The sequence below is a fragment of the Bubalus bubalis genome, chromosome 5, assembly GCF_019923935.1.
Source record: "Bubalus bubalis isolate 160015118507 breed Murrah chromosome 5, NDDB_SH_1, whole genome shotgun sequence".
NCBI lineage: Eukaryota > Metazoa > Chordata > Mammalia > Artiodactyla > Bovidae > Bubalus > Bubalus bubalis.
In genome coordinates, this window is record NC_059161.1 from 25,928,219 (window position 1) to 25,943,124 (window position 14,906).

Genomic DNA, 14,906 nt, shown 5'->3' on the forward strand with positions numbered 1-14,906 from the left:
GGTGAATCAATAAATCCTTAACAGATTTGGAAAAAATATTTATATTCTAGTTCTTCCTCCTGGTTCTAAGTCATACTCCTATCACAACATGTTTCTTCTAAGGGTCTGCTAGATATATTTATCTTTGATGTTAAACAAAAAAGATTAAATACAGTTAAATAAATGTAAAATGAGTTTTAAAAATGGAGGACTAGAACTGGGTGATTTTCAATAAGGATTTGAGTTCTGTTTGTTAGAACAGATTGAGAAAAAGCATTACTAAATTCTAGGGTTAGGAAGGCCTAAAATTGTCTATATTTTCCCATACATTGTTCTATTTTTCTATGGACTAAGTTATTACGTCCAATACCTTTTTTAGTCCTCAAACAATCTTCCCTGCAATGCAGCTATTTTAATTAATAGAACAAATGTACATTGAACATCAATAAAATAACCAAAACCATAATTACACATTCAATACAGTGTATTATAAGTAATCATTAGTCTTATATGGCAAAAGAAACCTCTACATTCTATAGGTAATTGAAAACCATAATCAACTCATATAGTATTATAGTATTTAATGATTACCACAAAAAATTACCATGTGAAAAGGAAAGTTGAAATGTTAACTACATAAACCTCCTAGCACTCTTTAGAAATTTAACTTTTATATTTTACTCTATTTAAAAAACTATTAATTTCTGACATTACTTTTGATTTATTTTACAACAAGAATCATTAGTTCCAAGCAGAATTTGGTAAGATTTGAAAAGCTTTAAAAAATTTTTTAAATGAAACCCTGGATTATTATGTGAATTTCACTTAGTGAAACTGAAGGATTTCTTCCTAAATGCCTACCTGCGCATTGGCTTTCCTTCCATGCACCATGAAAAGTACCCTTCACCACACTCTAAAGCCGAACCTAAGACAACAGAAAAGCAGTAACTTAATAAAAACTATTTCTGATCTTTCCAGTAACAATCTCTGTACAATGATTTCGTTCAGTGATAAAGAATTTTATATCCTATTATATTACACGACAGGCCTTTTGCAGAAGCACACTCATAACCCTTACCTAGTTCCTTTAAGATGACCATCTTTACTGTGAATGCTAAAAACGATTATACGTAAAGTTGAGGGAAAGTGCGCGAAAAAGCCCCAATTGCTAGGCTACTCTTGTCTCTCTCCAAAAAGTACTCCGGAGACATTTAACTCTGACCGCACTATCAACGATTCCGTACAGAGTATTCACCAGATAGCCACAGCAATACTAGCATGATGGATCGGGTAGGGAACACGCTGGCTTAACAACGGATCTGAAAGCTGGTGACTTGTCCCGCAGCGATCAAGAATGAGCAGGTACTTGCCTTTAAAAATAAACAACTCCCTTTCCGACAGCCCAGACAGAACAGCAGAGAAACTATGGCTCCAATACTCTCTTTACCAGCCCTTCCCTCAGTTCCCGAAACGATGTCCACCACCCACCTGGCAAGATCTCGCTGGTCCCCGGGTTAGGCGGGACGCACAGTATCCACTTCCTTCCCCCCAGATTTCAACCTCTGTCTAGGGAAGCTGTCCAGGGTGCGGAACCTCACGCCCTCAGGCAGACCAGCCCAGCACCTTCCGTGGCTCCGGGGCAGGGCTGCAGCCCGCTTGAACGCCGTCTGGTGCCCCGCAAGGCCCAGCCCCAGTGCCCCAACAGTCCCTTCTCGGTGCCCACTGACAGGTGGCGGGCGAAGCACGGCCCCTACCCAATGGCCAGCCCCGCAACTTGAGACCACAGATTTGCAAAGCGAGTCCAGGGCGCTGTCCACTGTCCTCTGCTCTAAGACTGCTAACCTACCGGCTCCGACACTTTCTCCTCTGCCTTAGTCTCCTCTGCCTCCTCCGCCCGCCGCCTCCTCTCTGGCTCCTTCTCTGCCTCAGCTAGAGCAAGGAGGATGCCGCTCCCCCAGCTATTTCCTCCCCACCCCTCGCCCCACTTTAGCCGCAGGAAGTGGTCCTGTTCCTAAACCGTTCCCTCTGGAACCCACATACTTTACCAAGAGGTTCCGGCCCAGATCAGATATAGCTGCGCTCTTTGTTGGGGCTTCGGTCCCCTCAAAGACTGCCTGTCTTTGTACCCAGTTCCTTGTATCCCGAGGATGTGCGAGTTCATTGCTGAACTGGCAGTATTTGACTACTGAAGGCTTCTCCTTTCTGCTTTGTTTTCCTCAACAGAAGTCAATAGGAAGATGGGAGGAGTCACAGAAAGCCAGGAATTGTGATTTATTTGTAGCTGGTACGTCTCCTGTTGGCACGATTTTTTCCCTAATTGTGGGTTGAATGATTGACACATGTCTACATGTGGTTGACATATATCTATGAGGCCACTCCCGTGTGCAAGCTGCTGAGGATCCTCAGACAGATCAGAAATAGACCTGATTTTTCCAGATTTCCCAGGTTGGCTTTCAAGACCCCAGGGTTTTATTCAGGATCTTAAGGTTATGTCAAATTGCCCTTTCACTTAGTATTCTATAACAAACACTTCACCAAACACTGCTCTGAATTCACTTTAGCATTAGGGAGGAAAATAAATTTTTTTTTTCAATTTGTCCCTTGCCTGATTTTCCCACAGCACATAGCCATCTATTTTTCACTATATAAGTGATAGGGTGGAGGATACAATGTCAGTAATATTAGTGAAAGGCTGCTGCTGGTTTCCTGAAAACTATTATAGGCTAAGCATGAACTTAACCACATTTTCTTTAGCTGTTCTTCACAATGGAATCTACACAGATTTTTGCAGTTGTTTCTGAAAGGGAAAGAATATCTTTTGTTAATTAGCTTGTAGTGGGAGATGCATGGTCTTTAGATCCAGACACCCATAGTTTCAAATCCTAGCCCTACGACTCACTAGATTGGTGGTCTTGGTCAAGTTTCTTAATCTCTTAAATATTAGTTTCTTTTGTGTAAAAGAGAAACAATACCCCTTTTTACACAATTTTTGAGAGGGGTAAATTATAATGAAGATCATGTTCTGTGTCTGGCACTTAGTAGGCACTTAACATATGTCAGTATTCTCTCCTCTTACCTTAAATGGACTCATTAATTGAGCACTTATTGCATGTCAAGTACCATGCTAGGCTTTGGAAATGGTCGTGAACAAGATAGACAGCATCCTAAAGTTCTAGTGCTCATTCATGTGGTTATTGTGGTGCCCTGAGGACAAAAGAACAAGATGAGCAAGAAAGGTGTTGGAATGTAGGAACAGAAAAAACCAGACCCTTATCACCCTTCCCAGCATGTTGTAACTGTTGTGGAATTTTTGAGCCCTCTTGAGTAGCGTGGCCTGTCCCCCTCTTACCCCATGTAAGGAAAGGTATTTGTCTTACTCTTCTCCCAGGCCTGTATAGGGAATGTATACATACCTCATTCAATCAGCAAATGACTCACAAGACCCCTACCCTGTTCCTTGTCCCCTGACTATAAAAACAGACCAAAGACCAACATTCAGAGTAAGCTCTCCCTGACTCTCAGGAAGCTGGCCCATTTTACTGGCAGTACCCACCTCTTCCCCCACTCTAATAAACTCTATTCTCCTTTCATTCTGCCTCGTGTTTGGAAATTCTTTTCCAATCTGTGCATGGACCACGACATTTATGATAGTTGATTTTCCAACATGTTTTTCATTATGAGTAATTAGTCTAAACCATCTCCATGCAAATGACCAATACAGACTAATAAGAAATCAGAAGAAATCTAATGGGGACTGTGGGATAAGATTCCCTAGCATTTTTAGAAGAGATACAGGAAGAGATAGCATCTTTTCCCTTTGGCCACTGTTATGTCTGGATGAGACACCTGGAAGCACCACAACAATTTTGTAACCATGAGGGAAGGCAGAGGAGAATGAAGCTAGACAATAAGGGAGGTAGAACAGAGAGACTGAAATAATTTGGGTCCTTCAATGTAATTTTTAAACTACTCATTCTCCCTTGCCCACAGACTTTCTTGTTGCTGGATTGTAGTTATATGAAATAATAAATATCATATTTTTAAATGGGGGTTTCTATTACTAGCAGCCAGAAGCATACTAATGTGTGTAAAAGGATATAGACAATAATCAAGTAAATAACTAAGTAAAATAATTTCAGCCACTGGCAAATGCCATCTAGGAAGGAGCCAAACAGGTGATGGTATGGAGATTGAGTATTTTGAGACTACTTTAAATAACATGGTCAGGGAAGCACTCTCTGAAGAGGTAGGTTGAGATCTGAAAGGTGAGGGAGAAACATCCAGGTGGAATGCTGGGAGAAGAGTGTTTCAGGTAGAGTGAATAGCAAAGGGAAAGGACCTGAAGCATAAATGAGCTCTTCCGGTTTAATGAACATAGAAAAGGCCAGTTTGACTAGAAATAATATTAGACATGCTGCTGCTGCTGCTGCTAACTTGCTTCAGTCGTGTCCGACTCTGTGCAACCCCAGAGACGGCAGCCCACCAGGCTCCCCCTGTCCCTGGGATTCTCCAGGCAAGAACACTGGAGTGGGTTGCCATTTCCTTCTCCAATGGATGAAAGTGGAAAATGAAAGTGAAGTTGCTCAGTCGTGTCCAACTCTTCGCGATCCCATGGACTGTAGCCTACCAGGCTCCTCCGTCCATGGGGTTTTCTAGGCAAGAGTACTGGAGTCGGGTGCCATCGCCTTTTCTGAATATTAGACATGAGGTAAGAGAAATAGGTATTTTGGTCATCTGATGCGAACAGACGACTCATTGGAAAAGTCTCTGATCCTGGGAAAGATCGTGGGGAGAAGGAGAAGAGGGTGTCACAGGATGAGATAGCTGGATGGCATCACTGATGCAATGAACATGAACTTAGGCAAACTCTGGGAGATGGTGAGGAACAGGGAGGCCTGGGGTACTGCAGTTCATGGGGTTGCAAAGAGTTGGACATGACTGGGCAACTGAACAACAACAACAAAGAGAAATAGGCAAGAACAAGGTCATATACTGTCTTCTAGGCTATTGTAAGAAATTCTGATTTTATTTTAAATTCTCTGGAAAAATATGTGGAGATATTTCAGCTCAATTTAGGTTTAACAATTGATCCTAAATTCAAAACCTTGAAAATTAGAAGAGGAAAATGCAGATGTTCCATTATTAACTATAGGGACAATCACATGTGGGAAAGAATATGGACGAATATTTCCAGAAATGTTCTTGCTATGATTGATGGTAAATAAAGGCTGATTTTATTTAAATTTGGGAACTTTAATAAAGATATTTTTCCTTTGTATGAATCAATCATTTAATTAATGGCTATAATACAAAATAGCTGCCTTTCATAGCTAATCATTAGGCCTAGAGTGTGCGAATGACCTATAAAGGAACCAAATGTAGACACTAAGATGCTCTCAGTTTTTACTTCTCATCTGGGAATTTGAGGCAGACTTCGAGTGCAAAGTAATAAGACTAAGCCAGAAAGCAGTGAATTTTGAGAGGGGGTATAGGACATCCTAGGGATTTTTAGGATCTTTGAATTGGTATATGGTTGGTTTTAGGTAACATCAATTTAAATCTATGATTTAACAGCGATGAACATGGATCTTGAGTAAACAACCCAGTTGTACTTATATAAACTCCTCTGTAAAATGGAAAAAAAGCACATTAAAATATTCATGGTGCTATAGGAAGTATTAGATAATCACCACAAATTCTACAAAAACAGCCTTAAAAACAAAACACTAGAAGAGACAGATTATCCCCACTCTACAGATGAGGATGTTGAGGCATACAGGTAATTAAATGACTGACTTAAGATTCTGCAGCTAGTTAGTGTTAAGCTAGTAGGTAATGAAGTATTCACCTACATAAAATCAATCTAACACCACTCCCCCTCATCTTAAAATTTAAAAATCTATCACTATGAATTGTGGGAAAAGCTTCTGCACAAAGTGAAAAGGCAACCTACTAAATGGGAGAAAACATTTGCAACACATATATCTGATAAGGGGTTAGTATCCAAAATATAAAAAGAACTCACACAACTGAACAGCAGAAAACAAACAAAAAGCAATCTAATTTAAATGGGCAGATGATCTGGATACACATTTTCCCAAAGACATACAGACGGCGAACAGGCACATGAAAATTTGCTCAGCATCACTAATGATCAGGGAAATGCAAATCGAAACCACAATGAGATATCACCTCACACCTTTTAGAATGGCTGTAATCAAAAAGACAAGAAGTAACAAGTGTTGGTCAGCTCCCCTGATGGTGCAGTGGATCTGCCAGCCAATGCAGGAGACAGTTGGATACCTGATCCACATGGTGCATGATCCCACATGGATCCCACATGGTGCATGATCCCACATGAGTCTATGCACCACAACTATTGAGTCTGTGTGCTGAAAATACTGAACCCATGAGCCACAACTACTGAAGCCCAAGCACCCTAGAGCCTGTCCTTTGCAACAAGAGAAGCCACTGAAATGAGAAACCTACACGCTGCAACTAGAGAGTAGCCCCTCTCTCTGCAACTAAGGAAAAGCCTACACAGCATCCAAGACCCAGAGCAGCCAAAATATCAGTGAAAATGTGGAGAAAAGGGAATACTGTGTACTGTTGGTGGGAATGTAAACCAGTGCAACCATTATGGAAAACAGTATAGAGGTTCCTCAAAAAATTAGAAACAGAGCTACCATATGATCCAGCAATTCTGAGTATTTATCTGAAGAAAATGAAAACACTAACTTAAAAAGATATATACACTTCCAAGTTCATTGCTGCATTATATACAATAGTCAAAATATGGAAACAATCTGTGTCCATTGATGTATGAATGGATAAAGAAAATGTGGAGGGACTTCCCAGATGGTCCAGTGGCTAAGACTCCGTTCTCCCAATGCAGGGGGCCTGAGTCTGATCCCTGGTCAGGGAACTAGATCCCAACTAGGTATTGCTTTTATCTTTAAAATATGTATATGAATTATAGGCAAATTGTTACTGTTTGAATGGTGAATATGTTAATGTTTGAACCTCCTTTAAATGATTTAATTATGCTCTTTAAAAACTATAACTTAATCACATTCCACCCTTGCTTAAAATATAATATGGATTCTCAGTTATCCACAGGATAAATTTAGACTCATAATTAAAGCCTATCAAAATCTACAGGACTAGTCAGCACCTAATGCAGAGGTTCTAAATCTGAGTTGGGTGTACGCCTTCAATATACTGTGAACCCTCTGCATTTAAATGTGAAGGCATGTGATGTGACTGCCTCCAGAGTCCCACTGCTTTCATTAAGGAGAAAGTGACCTAAATTAGTTTCAAATTCAAATCTGTTTCCTGCCTCCTACTAACACTCCAGTCATATGATGAATAAGTTATTAGCTAGGGTAAAGCAAAGTCATTTCACAAAATGGGATTATTTTGTGGTAGAGAAACAATCTAACATTTAAGTAACACCAATCATAAATGGAATCACCCCTGGATATTCATTGGAAGGACTGATGCTGAAGCTGAAGCTCCAATACTTTGGCCACCTGATGTGAAGAGCCAACTCAGTGGAAAAGACCCCGATGCCAGAAAAGATTAAGGGCAGGAGGAGAAGGGGACGACAGAGGATGAGATGGTTGGATAGCATAACCGACTCAGTGAACATGAGTTTGAGCAAACTCTAGGAGATAGTGAAGGACAGGGAAGGCTGGCGTGCTGCAGTCTATAGGGTTGCAAAGAATTGGACAAAACTTAGCAACTGAACAACAACAACGACAAAATCACAAATGGGTACAATTTTATTTCCTTATTAATAACTTAGGAGGCAATAGGTAACTGAGGTCCATAAAAATGCAGGCAGACTGTAGAGCTATTCCCATAAGTGAAGAAATGGAGATTAAATAACAAAAAGGATACCTCTAAGCATGCTGTGAACATATTACTGAGGAAAAGAGTAAATTCTCTTAGATGAGTTCTATTCAGATACTGGGTTTTCCCAGTGACTCAGTGGTAAAGAATCCACCTGCAATGCAGGAGAAAGACATTCTTTTTACTGGGGAAGACAACTCAGCTTTATAGAGATGACGGTGCTCCATAAATACATTTATAAATTTAATGCAATTCAAGTAAATCAATATTAGAGTTTTGACAGAGTTAGTTGAGTTGATTATAACATTCATATGGAAGAATAGACAAATGAGAATATCCAGAAATAGACTAAAAATGGAAGCAGGAAATGGGAGGGCTCACCCTAACAGATATTAGTACAACATGTTCTAAAACCTCTATAGTTAAAACTATGATTTTGGTGTATGAACAGACAGATGAATAAAGCAAGGTAGAAAAATCCAGAAATAAACCAAAGAACACATGGAAATTTAGCACCTGATAAAGCTGTTATCTCACATCAGTCAGGAATATATGGACTGTTTAATAAATGATACAGTGTAACTATAGAAAAAGGTAACATTGAATGTATTCTGCATAAGGAGCTGGACCCCACTGTAGTCTCAAAAAAGACCTCTATGAGGGTCTATGGAGACACTATGGGAAGTTCAGAAGCAGGGATGGCCCTTCAGAGTTGTCACAAGTTGGAATAAAGGAGCTGGGTCTTTCTACCTCACAACAACCAGATGTATCAGAAGGTTAAATGCAAGTAATGAAAGTCTAAAAATAGTACAAGAAAACAAGAATGGACTTTTTTTTATTAAATATGCAGGAAAACTTCCCTGACTATAAATAAAAATCTAGAGGCAAAAAGATTGACAAATTTGAATGCATAAAAAAGTTTCCATGGAAAAAATATTACAAATGAAGTTAAGAAAATGACAATTAGGAAAAACATATTTGCAATATAGGATTCATAATGTACTACAACCTCTAAAAATGGAGAAAGAAGAAATAATACAGATAGTCTGGCAAACATACGGACAGGCAGTTCACAGAAATAGAAATGATCCTTAAACTCTTGCAAATATATTCAGTCTTGCTCACAATAAGATAAATTGCAAATTATAGCTACACTAAGGATGAGATGGCTGGATGGCATCACTGACTCGATGAACGTGAGTCTGAGTGAACTCTGGGAGATGGTGATGGACAGGGAGGCCTGGTGTGCTGCGATTCATGGGGTTGCAAAGAGTCGGACACAACTGAGCGACTGAACTGAACTGAGTCTTGTCTACCAGCGGCTTCCCTGGTGGCTTAGATGATAAAGAATCTGCCTGCAATGCGGGAGATCTGGGTTCCATCACTGGGTTAGGAAGATCCCCTAGAGGAGGGCAACCCACTCTAGTATTCTTGCCTGGAGAATCCCAATGGACAGAGGAGCCTGGTGGGCTATAGTCCATGGGGTCACAAAGAGTTGGGTATGACTGAATGACTTTTCACTTGTCTACTAGGGCTTGCCTGGTGGCTCAGTGGTAGAGAATCTGCCTACTAATGCAGGAGAAGCGGTTCCATTGCTGGGTTGGGGAGATCCCCTGGAGAAGGACATGGCAACCCACTCCAGTATTCTTGCCTGGGAAATCCCACGGACAGAAGAGCTTGATGGGCTACAGCCCATGGGAGTCACCAAAGAGTCAGACATGACTTAGTGACTAAAAGACAACTAAGTCGTGTCTACTAAGCTTTGGATTCAAATAATATGTTCGATGATATCAGGCAGACTGATATATCTACCTTTATTTTTTACAACTGAACTCATTATCCTGGTTCTGTCCCTGTCCTTTTTCAAAATCCATATTTAGGAAACCACAAGCCACCTGGTCACAAGAGACAGAAACCCAGGAACAGCTTAGGCTCCTCTTTGTCTACGATTTCGTCCTCTCCAAACCATTCTCCCCACTGCTGTCTGACCCCTTCCAATGTCTCTAACTACATCTCTTACCTCTCTCCCAAACACATACTCTCTTGCTGTTTCAACCCACTTAGGTTTCACTAATGCACTTTGCTGTTTACTTTGTGCCTCCGTGAATTTTACATTTCTTTTGGATTGCCTTTTCCCACTCCTCTGCCTGTTGAATTTCTAGTTATCTTTTGAGTTTGGATTTTCACTCTGCCATCCGCTATCATATTATTCATTATTACAAGCCTTTGGTTATCTGATAAGTATGTCTTATATATTTACACTTAAGTCACTAACTCAAAGATGTTGAAATCAAGAGGGTGACAGAATATTAGGGCATTTTACTAGAAACCTGCCTCCAGATTAACATTGATCAACTAACCTATAATATCAAGCACAGTTGTTCATCTGTAAGTGAAACACATAACTGCAATATTATCCATTCCAAATTTCAGGTATTTACCCCTAAGGATAGCATGTTTCTAAAATAAAGCCATCCTATATATTCCCCCTCCTGCCTCCTCCATATTATGGGGCAATGATGTTACAAGTAACAAAAATCCAATCTCTTTTGGATTAATTAGAAAAAAGTAATTTATTGACTTACACAATTGAAAAAGGAAGGTAAAAAATGGCATTGGGTATTCTAGCTCCAGAGCTCAAGTGGCACCCTCAGGATTCACTTCTTGGCTCTTCCGTTGCTCTGTCAAGCTCTCTCCACATGGTGGCAAGATGGTACTGGCAACTCAGCCTGACCTCCTTTCATCAAATCTTGCTGAAAAAAGAATGCCTATTTACTTACTGCTCTGGCAAAAATTCAGGACTAGCTTTGATTACACTGATCTGTGTTCCATGCTTTTTCCTGATCTAATCACTGCGGCCAGGGGTGAAGAAAACACTGCTTGGCCAGGACTTGATCTGGAGTGGGATCAGCCCCATCTAAACAACACAGGCTGAGAGTATGAGAAAGGGATTCTGTACTAGAAAACTGTGTGCTGTTACCAGAAGAGGAAGGAGGGGCAGGCACAAACAATGGATGTTCGGTACCTCCTTCCTCAAGTTTCAGCTGTGGAGATTAGCTATATGCAGAAACAGTCCTGTTGTCATACATCAGGAGTGGCACTATTATCTAATCACTGCCAAAATAATGGCTCAAGATATTTTAAAATTAACTTACCAGTTTGGACAGGCATCCTCTAACACGTAATTAGTCTATAGCTAACAGGTGGCAATCCTGTGGTAATTTAAACCCAGACTGACCTAGGTTCAAATTCTGGTTCAGCCCTTTCCTTGCTGTGTGGTCTTAGGTAGGTGACTCAACTTTGCCGAGTTTGCTTAGTTTGAAGAATAAAATACCACTTTCATTGAGGTGCTCTGAGGATTGGATACTATTTATATGAATCACTTAGCACAGTATTCAGCACATAATAGGACTTCAGTAAAAAAATATAAATATTAATATAGCACATTAAGAGGCTTCCCTGGTGGCTCAGTGGTAAAGAATCTGCCTACCAATGCAGGAGACGTGGGTTTGATCCATGGGTTGGGAAGATCCCCTGGAGGAGGGCATGGCAACCCACTCCAGTATTCGTGCCTGGGGAATCCCATGGACAGAGGAGCGTGGTGGGCTGCAGTCCATGGGGATGCAATGAGTAGGACACAACTAAGCAAGTAAACAACAACACAGTACATTGAGTTACCTTAGAGTAACTTTCTCAACTAGTTAACTTATCCTATTATTTTATCAGAAATAAAATTGTATAAAGAGTATATTCTGGGACTTCCTTGGCAGTCCAGTGGTTAATCTCCAAGCTTCCAACGTATGGGATGTGGATTCAATCCCTTGTCAGGGAACTAGAATCCCATATGTCATGTGGTGCGGCCGAAAATTTTTTTAAATAAAAAAAATATTTTAAAAAGAATGCAATTCTTAGTATAAAAGTATGGAATTCAAGAAATATAATAATTAAAATAATTTAAATTCTACTCCAAGGACCCATTCTCTTAGAGTAGAAAAAATTTAAATTCAATCAATTTGGAAAGCTTTCTACCATAATTTCTTGAAGCTGACCTAATTTCAGGGGGGCTTGAAGAGTGCTTCTTTTCTCTGTTCCTTAAGTCTTCTGTACAACAAGCCTTCACTGTATTCCTTGACCCCCATTGATAGCACTCACAGGTTGTTGCTGATATGCCTCTGGTACATTAATTTGTCTCCTTCAGATCCAATGCTCTCTGTTCAATACTCTCATCCTAAGCTTTTGGTGAGGGGCATGGGAGTTAGAAGTGATGGTAGGAGTCTATCTGCTGCACCTGGTCCATGGTAGAGGCAGGAATCTCTTTCCTAAGGCCAGTTTCAAACCTGCTGCTGCTGCTGCTGCTAAGTCGCTTCAGTCGTGTCGACTCTGTGCAACCCCAGAGACGGCGGTCCACCAGGCTCCCCCATCCCTGGGATTCTCCAGGCAAGAACCCTGGAGCGGGTTGCCATTTCCTTCTCCAATGCATGAAAGTGATAAGTGAAAAGTGAAGTCGTGTCCGACTCTTAGCGACCCCATGGACTGCAGCCTACCAGGCTCCTCCATCCATGGGATTTTCCAGGCAAGAGTACTGGAGTGGGGTGCCATTGCCTTCTCCGAGTTTCAAACCTAGCCTGCCCCAATGAATCATGCAGCTGTTTCTGACATGAAGTTAAGAATAGAACAAGGCTCCTCTGTTTCTAGTATTCTCAGACCTATTTAATGTCTTCCCATTCTTCCTGGCTTTCAGAGTACTACAAATAATCTTTAAGCACTCTATTTATTTTTTAGTTATTTAATTCAATTTTAGACTTTCAAGAAACACTTGTATTTGGGAATACACAAATACATCCAATGAAGATTAATTAAAAACAGAATCATGCACAATCATGCATCATAAGTCATCTTGCATCCAGACGCTAAAAGACTCTCCTGAAACTAAAGACTACGAAAAGGAACATATTAAAAGTGAAACACCTAACATGTCTTGCTCTTCCACCAACTTCAGTAGGAAATGAGTGTTTAGTAAAGCAAATGTGCTATATCAGTGATCGCAGAAGCAAGCCAAGAGCTGACAAAGCTACTAGACTATTGTTTCCGACTGCAATGTCAACTCTACAATTCTGATTACCAGAACTTATTTGAATAAGAAATTTTAGTATTATACTTCAAATTTTTTTTTTTCAAAATTACTCTTGTATTCCAGAAGTTCAGAACTATGATAGTGACCATTTGCTTGGGCCTAAGCCAAATATTCGCTTTAACACTAGGCTATTTAGCCTCCAGCTAAAATGTCTATAGAGTTCCTCTAAAATTACCCCCTCCTTAATTATTTCCTTGTAGAAATAGTAAAGAAATGAATGTTTTCCTCTTCAGTACAAAAACTTCCTGGTTTTCACTCCGTGATCGATGTGAATATTTACATAATTTCTGGGCAAGCTTTGCCCTTCTCTGCTGGTTTCTTTCGATGCTCCTATCCCACCTCCATCATTCTCCCCTTTTTAAAAAGTCAACTGTTTTGTATCTTAAATTCCTGAATCAAGAGAAATGGTGTCCAAGGTGCTTCCGCTCCTGCCATAGTTGGCACTTGTGAGGTCTCTTGTAACGTTTCTTGTTGGTGACAATGACCATAAATCATAGGAGAAAGAGCCTCAGTAAACCAGAAAATTAAGCAAGTTACCCGTTATAATTACAACCTTTCGTAGTTTAGACTGCATCCTCATATTTCCCGAAAATTCTTCCGTTTAAAGGCCAAAGGTCAGACTAAGACTGGCTGGCAACCAACACATGTATCTCATTTTAAATTTTTATTTTTTAAGTTGTAAAATAAATATGGACCATATAACTGTAAACTTACAAAATGCAGAAAAATCCCGCACTCCACCGTCCAAACACAGCAAATTAAATAGTTTTGACGAAATCTCCCGCGTCTCTCGCCTCTCGCTTCCTGCACCTTGCAACCTTGACGTTTGCGCGCCGCAGTCGCAGCGCTTGGGGTGGCGCTGCCGCGCGCCGGGTGCGCCGTCGCCATGGTAACCACGCAATCCTGGGGCCTCGGGAAAGGTGAGTCTGAATCCGAAGGTCCTGGGTCTGGGTCCGCGGTCAGAGGGGCGAGGGTCGGCGCACCGCGTGGGTGTTGAGGAGAATTAGCATCTCCCTGCCACTTTGTTCGGTTTGGCTAGAGGAGAGTGGGCGCCACCGCGGCGTCCTCAGGCTTTGCCTCAGAACCGAGCGCTGCGTCGCGGGTCGCTCCCCGAGGGCCGACCCTCTGCTTCAGGTGTCCCCTCCGGCCCACTCCCAGCTCTTCACTGAGGCCGCCACTCTCCGCATCCTCGTCGTCCGGCGTTCCCTTTGTTTAACCCTAGGAGCCCTTTGAGGCCTTCTTCTTGAGCTGGCACTTAAAATCCTCAAGGGACTACATTTTTCGAAGAAAAAATTCAGTTGGTTTAAAAGGCCCTTGAGATTTATCCCTCTACAACTTCATACAGCCTTGTCTGCCTTCCTGCCCCTTTGTTTTTGCTTATCCCATTACCTTCTTTTAAGGCTCCTGCTCTTCAATACCAAGTGTCACCTCTTCTGGGAAGCCTTCCGGGGAGTCCAGTTTCTTTCCTTTACAAGCACCCTTTACTTATCACGTCCTTTATCCCACTGCATCATTGCTGATTTGCTTGTGTCTTTCCCACCAGACTCTGATGTCTGTGAAGTAGAGACCTATGTGATTTTATATTAGGAGTGCATTGTTGTTGTTTAATTTCTAAGTGGCATTGAACTCTTTGAGGCCCTATATACTATAGCCCACCAGGCTCTTCTGTCCATGGGATTTCCCAGGCAAGAATACTAGAGTGGGTTGTCATTTCCTTCTCCAGAGGATCTTCCTGACCCAGGGATGGAGCCCACATCTCCTGCATTGGCAGGTGGATTCATTACCACTGAGCCCCCCAGGAAGCCCCATGAGGGCCTTAGCAGCCTCCAAAGAATGCAACTTTTATAGTTAAAATTCACACTAATTTAGTAAGGCAGAGCTATTCTCAATTCATTGTTGAGAATGAGTTCAGAAAAGTTGCATTATTAATAAACCAGGA

General features: G+C 41.2%; 2 protein-coding genes across 11 annotated transcripts in view; one reads left to right on the forward strand and one right to left on the reverse strand.

Moving 5' to 3' along the window:
• The window catches only part of KLHL20 (kelch like family member 20), a 68,969-nt gene extending 55,157 nt beyond the window's left edge, over nt 1-13,812 (reverse strand). Inside the window, exons 1-2 of one of the 8 annotated variants that reach the window (XM_006063650.4) lie at nt 13,682-13,812; nt 841-904 (exon numbers count right to left, since the gene is read on the reverse strand). In XM_006063650.4, the coding sequence (XP_006063712.1) occupies nt 841-863 (23 nt within the window). In that variant the 5' untranslated portion in view covers nt 864-904; nt 13,682-13,812. Of the gene's footprint in view, nt 1-840; nt 905-1,057; nt 1,095-1,467; nt 1,970-2,024; nt 2,069-13,681 lie in introns of those variants that run through there. The other 7 variants (XM_044942822.2, XM_006063648.4, XM_006063649.4 and 4 more) reach the window with 7 other exon arrangements.
• The window catches only part of ANKRD45 (ankyrin repeat domain 45), a 51,948-nt gene continuing 50,840 nt past the window's right edge, over nt 13,799-14,906 (forward strand). For all 3 annotated transcript variants that reach the window (XM_006063645.4, XM_025285626.3, XM_044942823.2), the window contains exon 1: nt 13,799-13,887. The gene's annotated coding sequence lies outside the window, so the exon portion shown is untranslated. The remainder of the gene's footprint in view (nt 13,888-14,906) is intronic.